Source organism: Opisthorchis viverrini, assembly GCF_000715545.1.
Source record: "Opisthorchis viverrini unplaced genomic scaffold opera_v5_395, whole genome shotgun sequence".
Classification (NCBI taxonomy): domain Eukaryota; kingdom Metazoa; phylum Platyhelminthes; class Trematoda; order Opisthorchiida; family Opisthorchiidae; genus Opisthorchis; species Opisthorchis viverrini.
The window spans coordinates 275,098-287,871 of NW_008752054.1; the positions used below are offsets into that span (position 1 = coordinate 275,098).

A 12,774-nucleotide genomic window follows, 5' to 3' on the forward strand; every position below is an offset into this window, starting at 1 on the left:
ATTCGTGGCTCAGTAAGTAACATATACTCGATCCATCGCTTCAATATCTCCCGCCCCAACTACCATGTTCCTTATCGAGAAAAACATCCGGCAACATCCCACGTCTTCGTGGCTTGAACAGTAACATATACTCGATCCATCGCTTCAATATCTCCCGCCCCAACTACCATGTTCCTTATCGAGAAAAACATCCGGCAACCATGATCCCACGTCTCAAGTGTCCTGGTTGTTTGTTACACCGTTGCTTCCGTTTTGACGGTGCAGTTTATGACTCACTCAACCATTGTTCACCTGTTTTTTTTTCCAATATTTTTGACTTAAAATCGTCATATTTCAAAATGGTATATTATGTACATCGATACCCCGAAAGCAGTAGCGCTGCTAAAATTTTATTCGTATTAAAGAAAAACATCCGGCAACCATGATCCCACGTCTCAAGTGTCCTGGTTGTTTGTTACACCGTTGCTTCCGTTTTGACGGTGCAGTTTATGACTCACTCAACCATTGTTCACCTGTTTTTTTTTCCAATATTTTTGACTTAAAATCGTCATATTTCAAAATGGTATATTATGTACATCGATACCCCGAAAGCAGTAGCGCTGCTAAAATTTTATTCGTATTAAGTACCAACTGCCAACACATTATGGAGTCCTCGGCGATTTCAGTGTCCACAACTCTGAAAAGTTATCTATCCGATCACAGAAGGACGCAGCCTTGCGCTTGTTGATTATTTATTCCAAACCGTCCTACTTCCTGCGACGAGAGTTCCCCACGAACCTCGGGCCTCATCTGAACCACCTCGTCATATTCAATTGATCCATGTACACCCCCGGCTTTTCTGATGACTGTGTTATGCCTGTTAACACTTAAATTCTACTTACATAATCCTGTCTTTCCATTTGTTAGTTTTATTCCTTTATTGACTGAAAAAATATGCAACAATCCTTCGGCTCTCATCCCTATGGCGTTGAGATTTTTGCTGAGTGTCATAAATCCTGAAAACCCTCATCCCGAAAATAGTTTAATCGTGCGTGTCTTTGTACTGTTAAGAGAAAAAGGCGAGTGTGTAAAAGTTGGCGTTCCCGTTATCTCGTTCGGACTATGTTATCGCACGCAATTTCCGTACGACGACCATCGGCGAGGGTAAAAAATATAATCTTACACAATATATTGGCAAGACTGACCGCCGGATTTACTTAAAAGATTTCAGAACATATTTCACATCAGCTGATATAGACCCTGCGACACAAGTCAACTACGCTAACGACCTAACAGAGCTGGAGGTCGTCCACTGCCAAAAGTCACTCTGAGACAGGCCACCTAGCTGGTCTAGTCCATACTATTAAGCAATCGAAACCCAAAACTGCAGGGTTTCTGTGAAGTAATGTGAGTGAGAACACAAGGGCTCATTGTGTGTGTACAGAGGCTATTGATACAAGTTATCCAACTGCCCTGGAACAACCACGTACCTCAGAGCAATGTGTTCTTCGATGTAATGAACTGGTTGTTATAATGTCAACTACCTATAAATATGGAGTGTTTTACGTTTCCGACTGACGAGAATAAACTGAAATGTCAACGCTTTGTAACTTAAGTCTTCTGGCTGTCCTAGTGAACCATAATCCTTAGACGAAAGGCCCGTACACCTTCCGCAGACTCACACTTCTGGAATCTTGCGAAAGCAGTAGGTCGGAGGTTCTGTTCCTCCCCCACTCCTGCTACTCCTGACCCCAGTTTTGAACTCGTCCCCCAAAATGGGCCAAAGTATTCAATAATCTTCTCTCCCCACCTTCTGTCCCAGTTCATGCTGAAGCTCAAAACTATTTTTCACTACCCTCTATTACAACCAGAGTAGTTCAACGCGCTAAACACTCCTGAGCTTTCCGGTCATGCCGTACGTGACCCAGAGTTGGCTACAAATCACTCCTTACTCCTATCGTCATTCATTTCCTTCCAGGACAGTTCCATCTACTTGCCTGAAAAAGTTCTCACATGTTCCTTACTACCAGGTGTGACCGGGACAAGTACGGCCCCACTTCTACTAACCTTATCTTATCTAAAGTCATGGAGTCAGTTCCGGCCAAGCAACTCTTATATGACCTGGAAAACAAAATTAGGAGTTGACGCGCCACCGTATCACTCAAGTACGTGTCATATGTATGGTCTTATGTTCTACACACGTTGGGTGAAACCGAATCGATATGCCTCGATGACTCGCAAACCTTCAACCGAGCATGGCATGGCAAATTGATTGTCAAACTACCAGCGTGCAGACTACGTTCTGACTTGGTGAATCGAACCGCAAACTTCCTCACATTATTTCGACTGAGATATGCCTTGACAGTGCGCTTGCTATTGTCGGAAGGTCACTACATGAGTTTCACAAGATTCTATTGCTTATCCAAAGTGTTCGCCCTCTTTGCTAATGACTTGCTTTCCTTTGCTTCTGGTTGCATTCAGATCCTTGCAGACCATACAGACCTCCAAATTTCTAAGAATTACGCTCCTCAAAGATATACTTCATCCGGGATCAGACCATCAAAACTCTAAACAATGACCATAAATACATCCACGTTTGGGACTCGTTTAGCGCGGTTAAATTCAAACACCTTTCTACTCCCGTGCGCCAACTTCGATCCCTTGAGATTTGAACTTAATGCCTCAATCAACCAAATCCTTTTTTCTCGACCTGTCCTTTCGGAAATAACCTCCTCTGGTCTTTGTGGATGAAAGTAATTGCAACACGAGCCCCTAGAATGCTCGCTCTTCCAAGTAATTCTCCCTTTCCCAACATATATTGCGCAAATCCAGATTGACCCCATTGCTGAATGTTGCTGCCACTTTTGGGGGATACTTTTCCCGGAGATAGCATTCAACGCCTCACGGACTTATACTTCGATCTATGGTGTGCATCGCGTTTCGTCTTCAGGATGTAACCTTCTCTCATCACTTGATCACGAGCAAAGTCGACTCTCTCGCTCCACTCCTCCAATCGCCTCATCTATCTAGGGTGTCCTAGTCACTCTTATCAAGTTTCTGTCACCGGACAAATCTATTTCCTTCCTCAAGGTCCGCCTGGGCTGGTCGCTTCCTAACATCCTGTTTTTTTCCTGGAATTCTTATCTTAAAGTATTCGAGTCTAGGGTTCATATTCATCTATCCCTACCTTGGTGATGCTCAGCAGATGTGCATTATCTGCACACTATCTTTGATGTTCTGTGCATGAAAACGGTCATTCATGTTTTCAAAAAATCTCCAACATCCCCAAGAGTCCCTAATTCCATTGTGACACTGTGATGAGTGGTACAGAAACACGGATAAAAATCCGGATAAACACATCTGTTGATTTGGGAGATGGAAACTGGTTGGCTTCCGAGAACACTGACAAATATTTATGAGAAGGAAAAATATTCTTGCGAATGGCCTACGCTGATACAGTCGGAGCAAGTATGCTTGCCACACGTCAGGCTTGTGCTGATGTACCATATATTAGCATATATAACTAGCCTTTGCAAAACAAAGCCCAGTAATTCGGAAATTGATACTGATGCGCAATAAGGCAACCCTTCCCACGATTGCGAAGATGTCACAGGACGCAAGTTTGTGACCAGTAACTCAAGTCTACGAATTATGTTTGTTTCTGAAACAGGACTTCAATGATTTAGATGTGGCGCTGAAAAATAGACGAGAATCAGCGGCACAACGCACTCCACGGCCGATTAGTCCAGGTGATACGGATTGGTTATACTGCCAGCGGGAAAATCTACACGATCAAATAGCTTCCCTCAGTACCTTTTCATGATGTTGATAGCACGATTAGGTGCGCTCCGGTTCGTCAACATTTTCGGATCAATCGAAACTATTGTCTTTCATAAGCTCGTTGTTGACCATCTTCGATTAGAGTGCGTTAGCAGATTTCTCAGACTTGTCGACGAATGAGTAACATTACCAACCACCAGGGGGAAAAGCTTACTTTTCTCATCAGATGTGCGTAGCCGAAGACTATCACGGGCCTCATCTGGCAGGACGCTTGATATCAGGGTACCAACAGTGAGAAGAAGTCGAACAATCACCGGGGCTAGGCTTGGAAACGCACCACCGAGCCGAAGAAATGCGGGGAGACAAGCTTGTAGGAGATCGGGTCGGTCGTCGGCACATACGACACCTTAAGGTTAAAAATTGTGATTTATTATTAAAATGTGATTTATTATGTGAAGAAAATGGTTGGCAATAACATACATACCAAAAGACAGTGTGACCAGATATTTCAACGGTTGGCGAAGTATAAATGACAAGCACCGTGTGGCCGACTACAATCGGAATTCGGATCACAACGAAGTAGGCTACTTTCTAGCATAAATAGGGCAAAATGTTTAGAAAACAGTTCATCACGCTTATCGCCTATAACGTACTCCTGCGGACAGCCTGTAGCAAGGACTCCAGCGAACATCCTATAGAGTTTCTCATCTCTCGACAGGTCACCCCACAAATAACTAAAATTCACAGTCTGTTCCCTTATGAATGAGCTTACCCGTCAAGGGTTGTGAACTTACCGATCTTCTGCACTACTATGCCATTCAAGAAGGTCTACTCAGTGCAGCCACAGAAGAGACTGCAGACATAAATGGGCCAACGTTTGAGAACCGGAGAGGTTTAACAAGAAAATAAACACTAAACTGAATAAAATGATGCTGTATGATTCTGAGGTGGCCTTACTATCGTCTAGGCTACAGGAGAAAATGAGAGACAGCTGCCTGACCACTTGGAACCGGGCATAGATTTGGTGCAGAGATTTCTCCATTCTGATACCCTATAAAAAGAACTGCTTATCGCCAGAAACTTAAAATTTCTCTTCAGGAGGTTAATCTATGTAAGAAACAATCCAGCGACTGAGAGAAAATACCTAACTCAAAACCATAATGAGAATGATGCTCATAGAAGACTGTGGTGCTCAGTACTGCACTGTACTGGACACCATCAAGTAGGTGTTGTGTACTCAGACCACGAATGAAGTTCTTTAACAAAAGATGCCTCCCGTGGAACCCTAGTATTTTACTTACTGAATTCAATCAACGACAACCAAGTTACCGTTGGTTAGCAAACAAGCGAGCGATGGCTAGAAGTACGCTGAAATACAAGTGATATCATCACACGGCGAAAGTCTTTTTAGGAACCTGTTAATCCAAAGATTACTTGCGTTTTTGCTAATAAGCAACTTAGAGATTGTCGTAAGAATTCGTAACGCTCTGGAAAAGTAAGATGGTGGATAAATAATAACAAAATAACGGTAAAAGAAGGTTGGACGAATGATATCAAGACATGACAAAGCATTGACACCAGTGCTACTTCCCAAAAAATTACATGGCTTGGCTGGGTCTAATCAACTTGCAGAGACGAAGTCGAGATACCACCATGGAATTCTTGGAAGAAACACTGATGTCCCTTGGTGACACAAGCCTACATCGGTTCTTTCGTTTGGGCGCTACATAGATACTGAAATGGTCCCATAGACAACTTTAATGACTGTCGACATTGGCTTGTTAGAATGATTAAGATAGAAAATCTATAGTTATTGGGAATTCGCTGACTTCGGTGTATCAACTGAAACACAAGAAAATAAATCAGGTGAAAAGAATGCTGCCAACATGGACGACAAAGGACACGTGTTCACGCGTGGGCGCGAAAGCAGAAGTGTAACTCAACTGTGACGAAAATTGCATTGATGTGTCCGGCTCCTCCATCATCAGACTACGGTTAGCTTTTCGACAACCAACTTTTTGGTGTGTTCCAAACAGCTGATTCAACAGAACTAGCATGAATTCCATTTTGCCATACAGACTAGTCGTGTGCCAAACGTTGATGCTCCCTTGACAGTCGCTAAGACAACCGGAATCCTCTGGCTTCTGAACAGCTTTTCAGATGCCTGCAACTGTTCTCAAAAACGTGACGGAAACGGGAAAGGCAGTCTAGAAGTATTTTTGCTTGAAAACGCAACTCAAACCTGTCTCTGATCCATTTAATAAAATCAACACAATGGAGCCAAACGCTCAGAGTACTCCTACTTGCCAAGAACCGCAATTCTCGAGTCGGATTTCGCTGCGAGGGTCTTGTCGAGTCAAACACATAACACCAAGAACATGGTTACATGGGAAACGAGAGGACTTTTGTAAATCTTCCTTGGAAGCTGATTAATTCGATTCCAAAAAAGAATTTCGCGAATAAGGTGTAGGTTGCTGATACAATGGGGTAGGAACTGGCTATTATTCCTAAAAATCCTGAGATCTTGCAATTCAGATATGAAGTTAGCGGCCAACATTTTCCACCTTCATTTCCAAATATGTCTCATCTCTTACCCTTATTAGTGACCTCTCCATTCATGAGATCTTGTCGGTGGTACTTCTCACACAGTGCATATTGACACTGCTGTGAAAAATTTGTGTTGTGAGGAATTACCTAACTTACACAGTTGTTCCGGGATAACACGCCCGAGAACTTGTTCGTCTGAAGGTTAGCTAAACATGAATGACAGGAATGTCTCACACTTCACTACACCCGATCTTTCGCTGTGATGTGACCTCCTCAATCACCCCACGTTTACTTGGAGATATTTTAATTCGAGCTGATAGATTTTCGTCACCAAGTAAAGCATCTTCGGTGATATGGGTAGAATGCATTTGAGCTCACTTATCAGGACCAAGTGAACTGTCTGTTGCGCCTTATCAAAATCGAAGTTGGATGTTTAAACGCGCTCTATACTGAGACTGTTTTTGGAAATCGTAGTCGCGGTGAGCTGTACAATGGCAGGTACAGGTCAGATGTGGATGTTGGGAAACTAGACACGGTTTTTCTCTCCCACGTCAGTGTGATTTAGTTAGCCGCTCAATCAACTTTTATTAGCCTCGCATTATTTATAGTCAGGTATCCAAGCCACAGACACACCGACCCGATGCACCGTGTTAGATGTCAGAATGTGCCGTCACCCTCTGCTTTCCTTCGTCTGACTTGTGTAAGTTGCGCGTGTCTTCAAGGTGACTGCGGCATGACGCCCCTCTCAGTGAAAATCATCAATAGGTTTCTCTCGACTGCATGCGCTGCCAGTTTGCCTAACTCTTTTTTAAAAAAGTTCTGTTGGAATGAATGTCGGAAAATTAGGAAAAAGTTAGACGGCTCCTGTATAGCTGCTCATCTCATTAATCGTACTCCCATCACATCCGAACTTCAAGTGATTCACATATTGTAACATCGTATTCAGTGCTTGTTATCTGTCTTGCTGCCTAGTGATTCACATATTGTAACATCGTATTCAGTGCTTGTTATCTGTTGTGCCTTGCTGCCTGTTAAGTATGTCGGGTCTGGTAAAGTTGTGACCTGTGAAATTGCAGTCCCATAGGTGCATAAAGTTCTTCCTGAGTTGAATTGATTAGTGTGTATGATGAATGCTTTTTAGAACAGTACGCCATTCTGCATTAAGAATGGAGGAATTCAGGATTTTGATCGGTTCCAATGATGTGAACGGCCTACGGTTAGATTATCGCATCGATTTTAGCGACTAAAACACATGGCGTGCAAATAAAGGGGGACGGTAGTTATGGAAACGTTCCGAATGATCAGTTGTTGGTATAATCCGGTGTTTACACGCATATAAAGTCCATATCTGCGACAGAATGCGAGCGGCTTATACTAACGGTAGAACATCGCGTGAGGATATAAAATTGGTCGCCAAAAGGCATCAAATTAGCCAACCCACGCGCAAGACAGCTGGGTATTCTGGGACGAGAGGGGAGACATATGAACTAATACTGAGGACCACCGCACAGCAACGTCAGATCTCATTAATTATGCAAAATAAAAATACCTTTATCGCCAAATTATGGAGTGGTAAGCACGTATGCCAAGCAGGAAATGAAGATGCGAATTGAAAAAAAGTGCTCAGTACGCAACATCATGCCAGCCGAACCAGTACAGTTGAAATGACAGGTAAAGACAATATAACGGACAAACTGCTGAAGTTTGAAATGTCTTGGAACACGTATAAATAAGCACGAAGATGGGCGATAAACATACTTGATAGAAGATGGAATAGGGAGTCGATCATGAACGCTGCCCGCTCGAAAGCCGACTGAATATTGTAGTGCAACGATAGATGCGAAACAAGATCCAAGCAGAAAACCTGGCGAAAAGATGAGCGAAAAATTGACATCATCTACCAAGCAGTATTGCGTAAAAGGGAACATCAAGCCGCCGTTATCTCATTTGTCAACATCAACTGTTTTCACACGCAGTGCAGTGATTAAAAATGTACCAAATGGTACACCACAGTATGATCAATCGACTTTCGAGCTGTGTTTGTTTGCTTGATCACGAGTCACTGTGGACATTCCTTGTAACTAACAGCGCTCAAGCAAAGCTGATAAAACTCAGTAAGACCTATTGCGTATTAGTGAAAGATCAGATCCGGTTATACGGCGAGGAGCCTCGAATACAACAAGGCCGCCCAAATTTGTCGATACTTTTTAAATTCGCAACCGATTAGTCAGTAAAACAGGCATTGAGAAACACTCTAGCCTAAAGGTAGGTAGGTAGGATAGCTGGCTTGGGATATGCTGATAGTATCGTTCTGTTGGTTGATAACTTGGAAAAATCCCAATGGCAGGATGCATGCTGTTGTCCCCAATCCCATATTTTGCCTGTTGACTAGTGCTCCAAATTAGTTACTCGGTGAACGCAGCGTTTGTGGTGCACAGCACTTACCGAAACGGAACAAATTTGAGACGGTGTTGTTCAGTCAGCACCTGCATCCGAATGGCGTAAAATCGAAGTTCTTTATGATTCAATCGAGTTTCTCACAAGAACACAAGGTGGTTTAAACAGCCTAGTTCAGTTGTGAGTGGAACCGATTATCGATCAGCCTTTTGGTGGTGTGACCCGATAGAACCAGATCGGATGTTCTATCCATACAATGTTTGTCGCTTACTGAAGCCGATTGCAGAATTGGAATTGTGATTCTATCTGATCATTCGTACAGTAACGTTCAATCAAACAATATTGGCCAATAGAGGAGAATGTTGGTGACTCAGGTAGCATAGATGGTCGTCGGTTCGCTGAGACAATCAATTTGATTGCAAACGTTTCGTCACCAATCGAGGTGACATCATCAGTGCGTTGTTATGGAGCGTAGTGCTGTGTAGCGATGGGTTGGTGGTTGTGCCAACGGCCATCTAAGCTACCTGAGCAACCGACATTTTCTTCATTCGCAGTGTAAGCCGAAAATGACCTAGTAAAACAGGTAAACCTAGTAAGCAACACGAGTTCAACACTGATGTTGAAATTGTCATAAAGAGAATTAGATGATATCGGTCAGGGAAGACATCACGGTCATCGTCCGATCGAAATGGCGGGCAACATGGAAACGAGAAAATCGGTAGACACACAAAATAGTCTGGTTTGGCAGCTGGCCTGCCAGGTCATTGAAATGCTATTGAAACGTCAACGTGGGTGGTTGGAGTATGTATGGATACCCCGGTAAGCTTTAACTGACAGTAAAAGTTCAGAATGGTGCTTGCATGCCACTCAACGAGCTCAAAATAAAGTTCCGTTGCAATGTAGTTAATAAAACTGGAAACAACCGAACAACGTTTCGTTTTCCTCTAGCTTGTTGAAGTGACAACATTGCATTCCCAAATACTGCAACAGTCGTTCGGATAACCAGTAAAAGGATGCCCGACCAAGTTCCCTGTTCTTGATATATATATATATATATATATATATATAATGCATGTGCGAAGCTTACCCAAGGAATTACAACATAATATATGCTTGATTCAAAAGGTTCAGTGCCCAAAACACATACAACATCACTTGTGGGAAATCAAAGAAACTGAAGAAGAGGGAGTTTGCGATTGTGAGAAAGAACACTAAGCGTATCACTGAGTGCGATTTTGAGTGAGTTCAGCCAGACCAACCAGAAGCACTTCACAGTCATCTGGACCCAAGCTGGAAGGAAGCCAAACCGGCTCGGCGATGGATGGCCTGACTGTTATCTTATCACCTTACGCAAACAGTTGATAGTCGGCCTCCAGTAGGTTATTCCGACTGAAGGTTATTCCCGGGTAAGGTGAACGGAGCACATCTGGGCGGTCGACGAGGTGGCAGGTCGGAGATACGGCCAACCCAGTGAAGCTGACTGCAAGAAATCGAATGATACAGTCCTGAATCTTTGGTGTTAGGTCAGAGGCTAGGTCATACTTCATTATTGCGTGGCTGCCACTAAACATGCGAAAGGTATCGCGGGCAATAGTGGTTAAACGCCGGCAACTGTTGCATATTATCCATATTGGATTACCGGATTTCGAATCGGTTTAAAAAATACGTACTTCGCGTCATCTTCAAGAGTTGGGGTTTAGAGGATGTCATGCTCGCTTTATCAATCCCAGAGTAAGTCACTCAGTTCGACATCCATGTACTTCGGTGTGGTGGTTTGGATCGATGCAGTGGAATAATTGATAATAACAAGAGGATAGATGCGATACCACCACTGGTTGCGTGACATCGCGGTGTCAGTGAGTACTTCCAGTCATTGATGTGGTGCATCTCCGATACACAAACATTGCATCTGTAATGCTTAGAAGGCGTCGGTGGTTAAAGGCAAGCAATGTTTGCCATTACCGCACAGCGGTCAGGCTTCCTATCCTTAGTCGCTGGGGTCCAATTCACAACAAGAGTACAAACCGTATACGTGTTCCAAAATGACGGGTAGCCTTGAACACAGCCCCCATATCTAAAGCTAACTGCCATGTGGTCAATCCGAGTGATCGACCGTTTAATGTTGAAAGGACACCAGATAACGCGATTCTCACGAGGCTTGTAGTAATGAAGTAGTCATTAGCGCGAAAGCAGCTACTGTTTCTGGAAGCATCTTCACAAACCACATCTTCCACCGGGACGCTCTTCATGCGTATCTTTTCTTTCCAGTTGGGTGTTCAGATCACCAATCAGAATAGTGACATCCGTGCACTATACCATTCACATGAGTCTCGAAAGTCCTCCATGAAGAGAATCTTTTACAGTTCCACTGCTGCAGTTTGTTGGGATGTATGCACAGATAAAGAACAGGTTTCGTGGCCGGATTCTGACAGATCCAGCCAGTCTGGTTGCACGTACACGACTGTTCGTGGTGTGAAGCATAGAGCGGTACAACGGAACTTAAGAATAAATCCGGGATCAACGGTTACCAAAAAAAGGGGGGTAACTTTGGAGACGCGGAATGAGAATGTACGAGGCCAGCCGGCCCGCTGGCCCTAACAACTGAACATCACATCATGCGAACGTCACGTGCAGGATACGGACCAAACAAGGGCATGCCCCGATTGGTCAGAATGCATCTTTGACTCGACACTCCTCACCCCCTCACGGAGATTCTAGCACAACTTTGTGGAACATTCTGTCGCTGCCCTATAAATACGGTTGTGATAATTTTCCTGTCTCCATAAAGGGCTGTGTAGGGCTACCGTACCTTTTAATATACCATAATGAGTGGGGCAGGGAGCTAGGGGACCAATACAGAGTTGCACTACCGTTCAGCAACACACAACAGAGAGCAAACCGTCAGATAGCACATAGTCATCTGAGAAGAACCAACAATGAGGGTATACAAAAGCTGGCTTAAACAGAGGTTTCCAGTGAAAAACGAGGAAGATCGACTTGTGGGAACTGAAGATCCATCCGACTTCCCGCTTGAGCTATCGGTTCATCAAAGAAGCGAGCGCAGCGGAAGGGTGTGTGCCCGGATGCACTGTCGTAGTAGTGTACGCGTGGATCGGAGACAGTGCTGCTCTTACGCTGTGCGAGCACATGTTATTTCCAGGTTAGCCAGGCAAAAAAAGAGGGAATGTTAAAGGTACCTCACCTCGACTGAGAAGTCTGAGGCATAAAGCGGTGAGGAAAGGCGAGGTTTTGTCTCACCAACCTACCCATGGTCTCTGACTCAACAGTCTAACAGGCGAGGCGACAGGTGCTTGGGTTTTGTGGAGGACCCAATCCGGAAACAGTGACCAAATTGTCTGATCCACCTAGCTGTGAGCAGCACCGAACTTGGTGTTGAAAGTAATTCGAATGTAATGAACAGTACACCAGGAGTAACGGTCAACCGTAGGGAGGTCAGTATGGACGGATTTAGGGCCGACCTTTTCTAACCCGTCCATCTTTGAGGGGAGGCAGCAGTAGTGTTTTGTGAATGATGGCGCGCTGGTCGCCTGGAGGAAATGCTTTACTACTTCTACAATCCTACCGCAGAGGGCAGTACGACTTTACTCCCACAGCGTCCCATAGTTCCATTACTCATGAAGCTCTATATCTGACTGCTTTCCGTCGATCTTCCTGGCATGAGTGAACCTCGAAGGACGTTCAAATCAGCTTAGCTCAAGTGGTCGTTGCAAAACTCAAACGCGACCACCACATAGAGGTGTTAGCTATTGGTTCCGGAGGATATTTGGAAACTAAGTCCACGCGGCTATTGCAACAGTTCTCCAAATAGAGGCCGCTTCTCTGAGGGATGCATCAGAACGTTCTCATCCGACCGCGACCCCGTCACAAGAAATAGCCCAGTTCTCCACTGATGGTGTCTCTTCAAGTGTCGAGGAACTCGAGAAGGTTCATAAAATCCAGATACTCACCAGAAAGGACTAGCATGACTGACAACCTGATCACGTTCAGGTGGTTAGAGGCGAAAACAAAAGAGGTAGGCTTCCATCGATGCGTTGTCCTGAATGGGCTGTA

The 12,774-nt window shown here is 44.2% G+C and overlaps 1 protein-coding gene across 1 annotated transcript in view; it reads right to left on the minus strand.

Annotated features, from left to right (window-relative positions):
* T265_10692 (hypothetical protein) overlaps positions 1–12,774 on the minus strand; it is a gene marked incomplete at both ends in the record, with an annotated part of 123,993 nt that overhangs the window by 7,290 nt on the left and 103,929 nt on the right. Inside the window, 2 exons of the mRNA XM_009177146.1 lie at positions 3,974–4,165; positions 8,065–8,170. Coding sequence (XP_009175410.1) covers positions 3,974–4,165; positions 8,065–8,170 — 298 coding nt within the window. The remainder of the gene's footprint in view (positions 1–3,973; positions 4,166–8,064; positions 8,171–12,774) is intronic.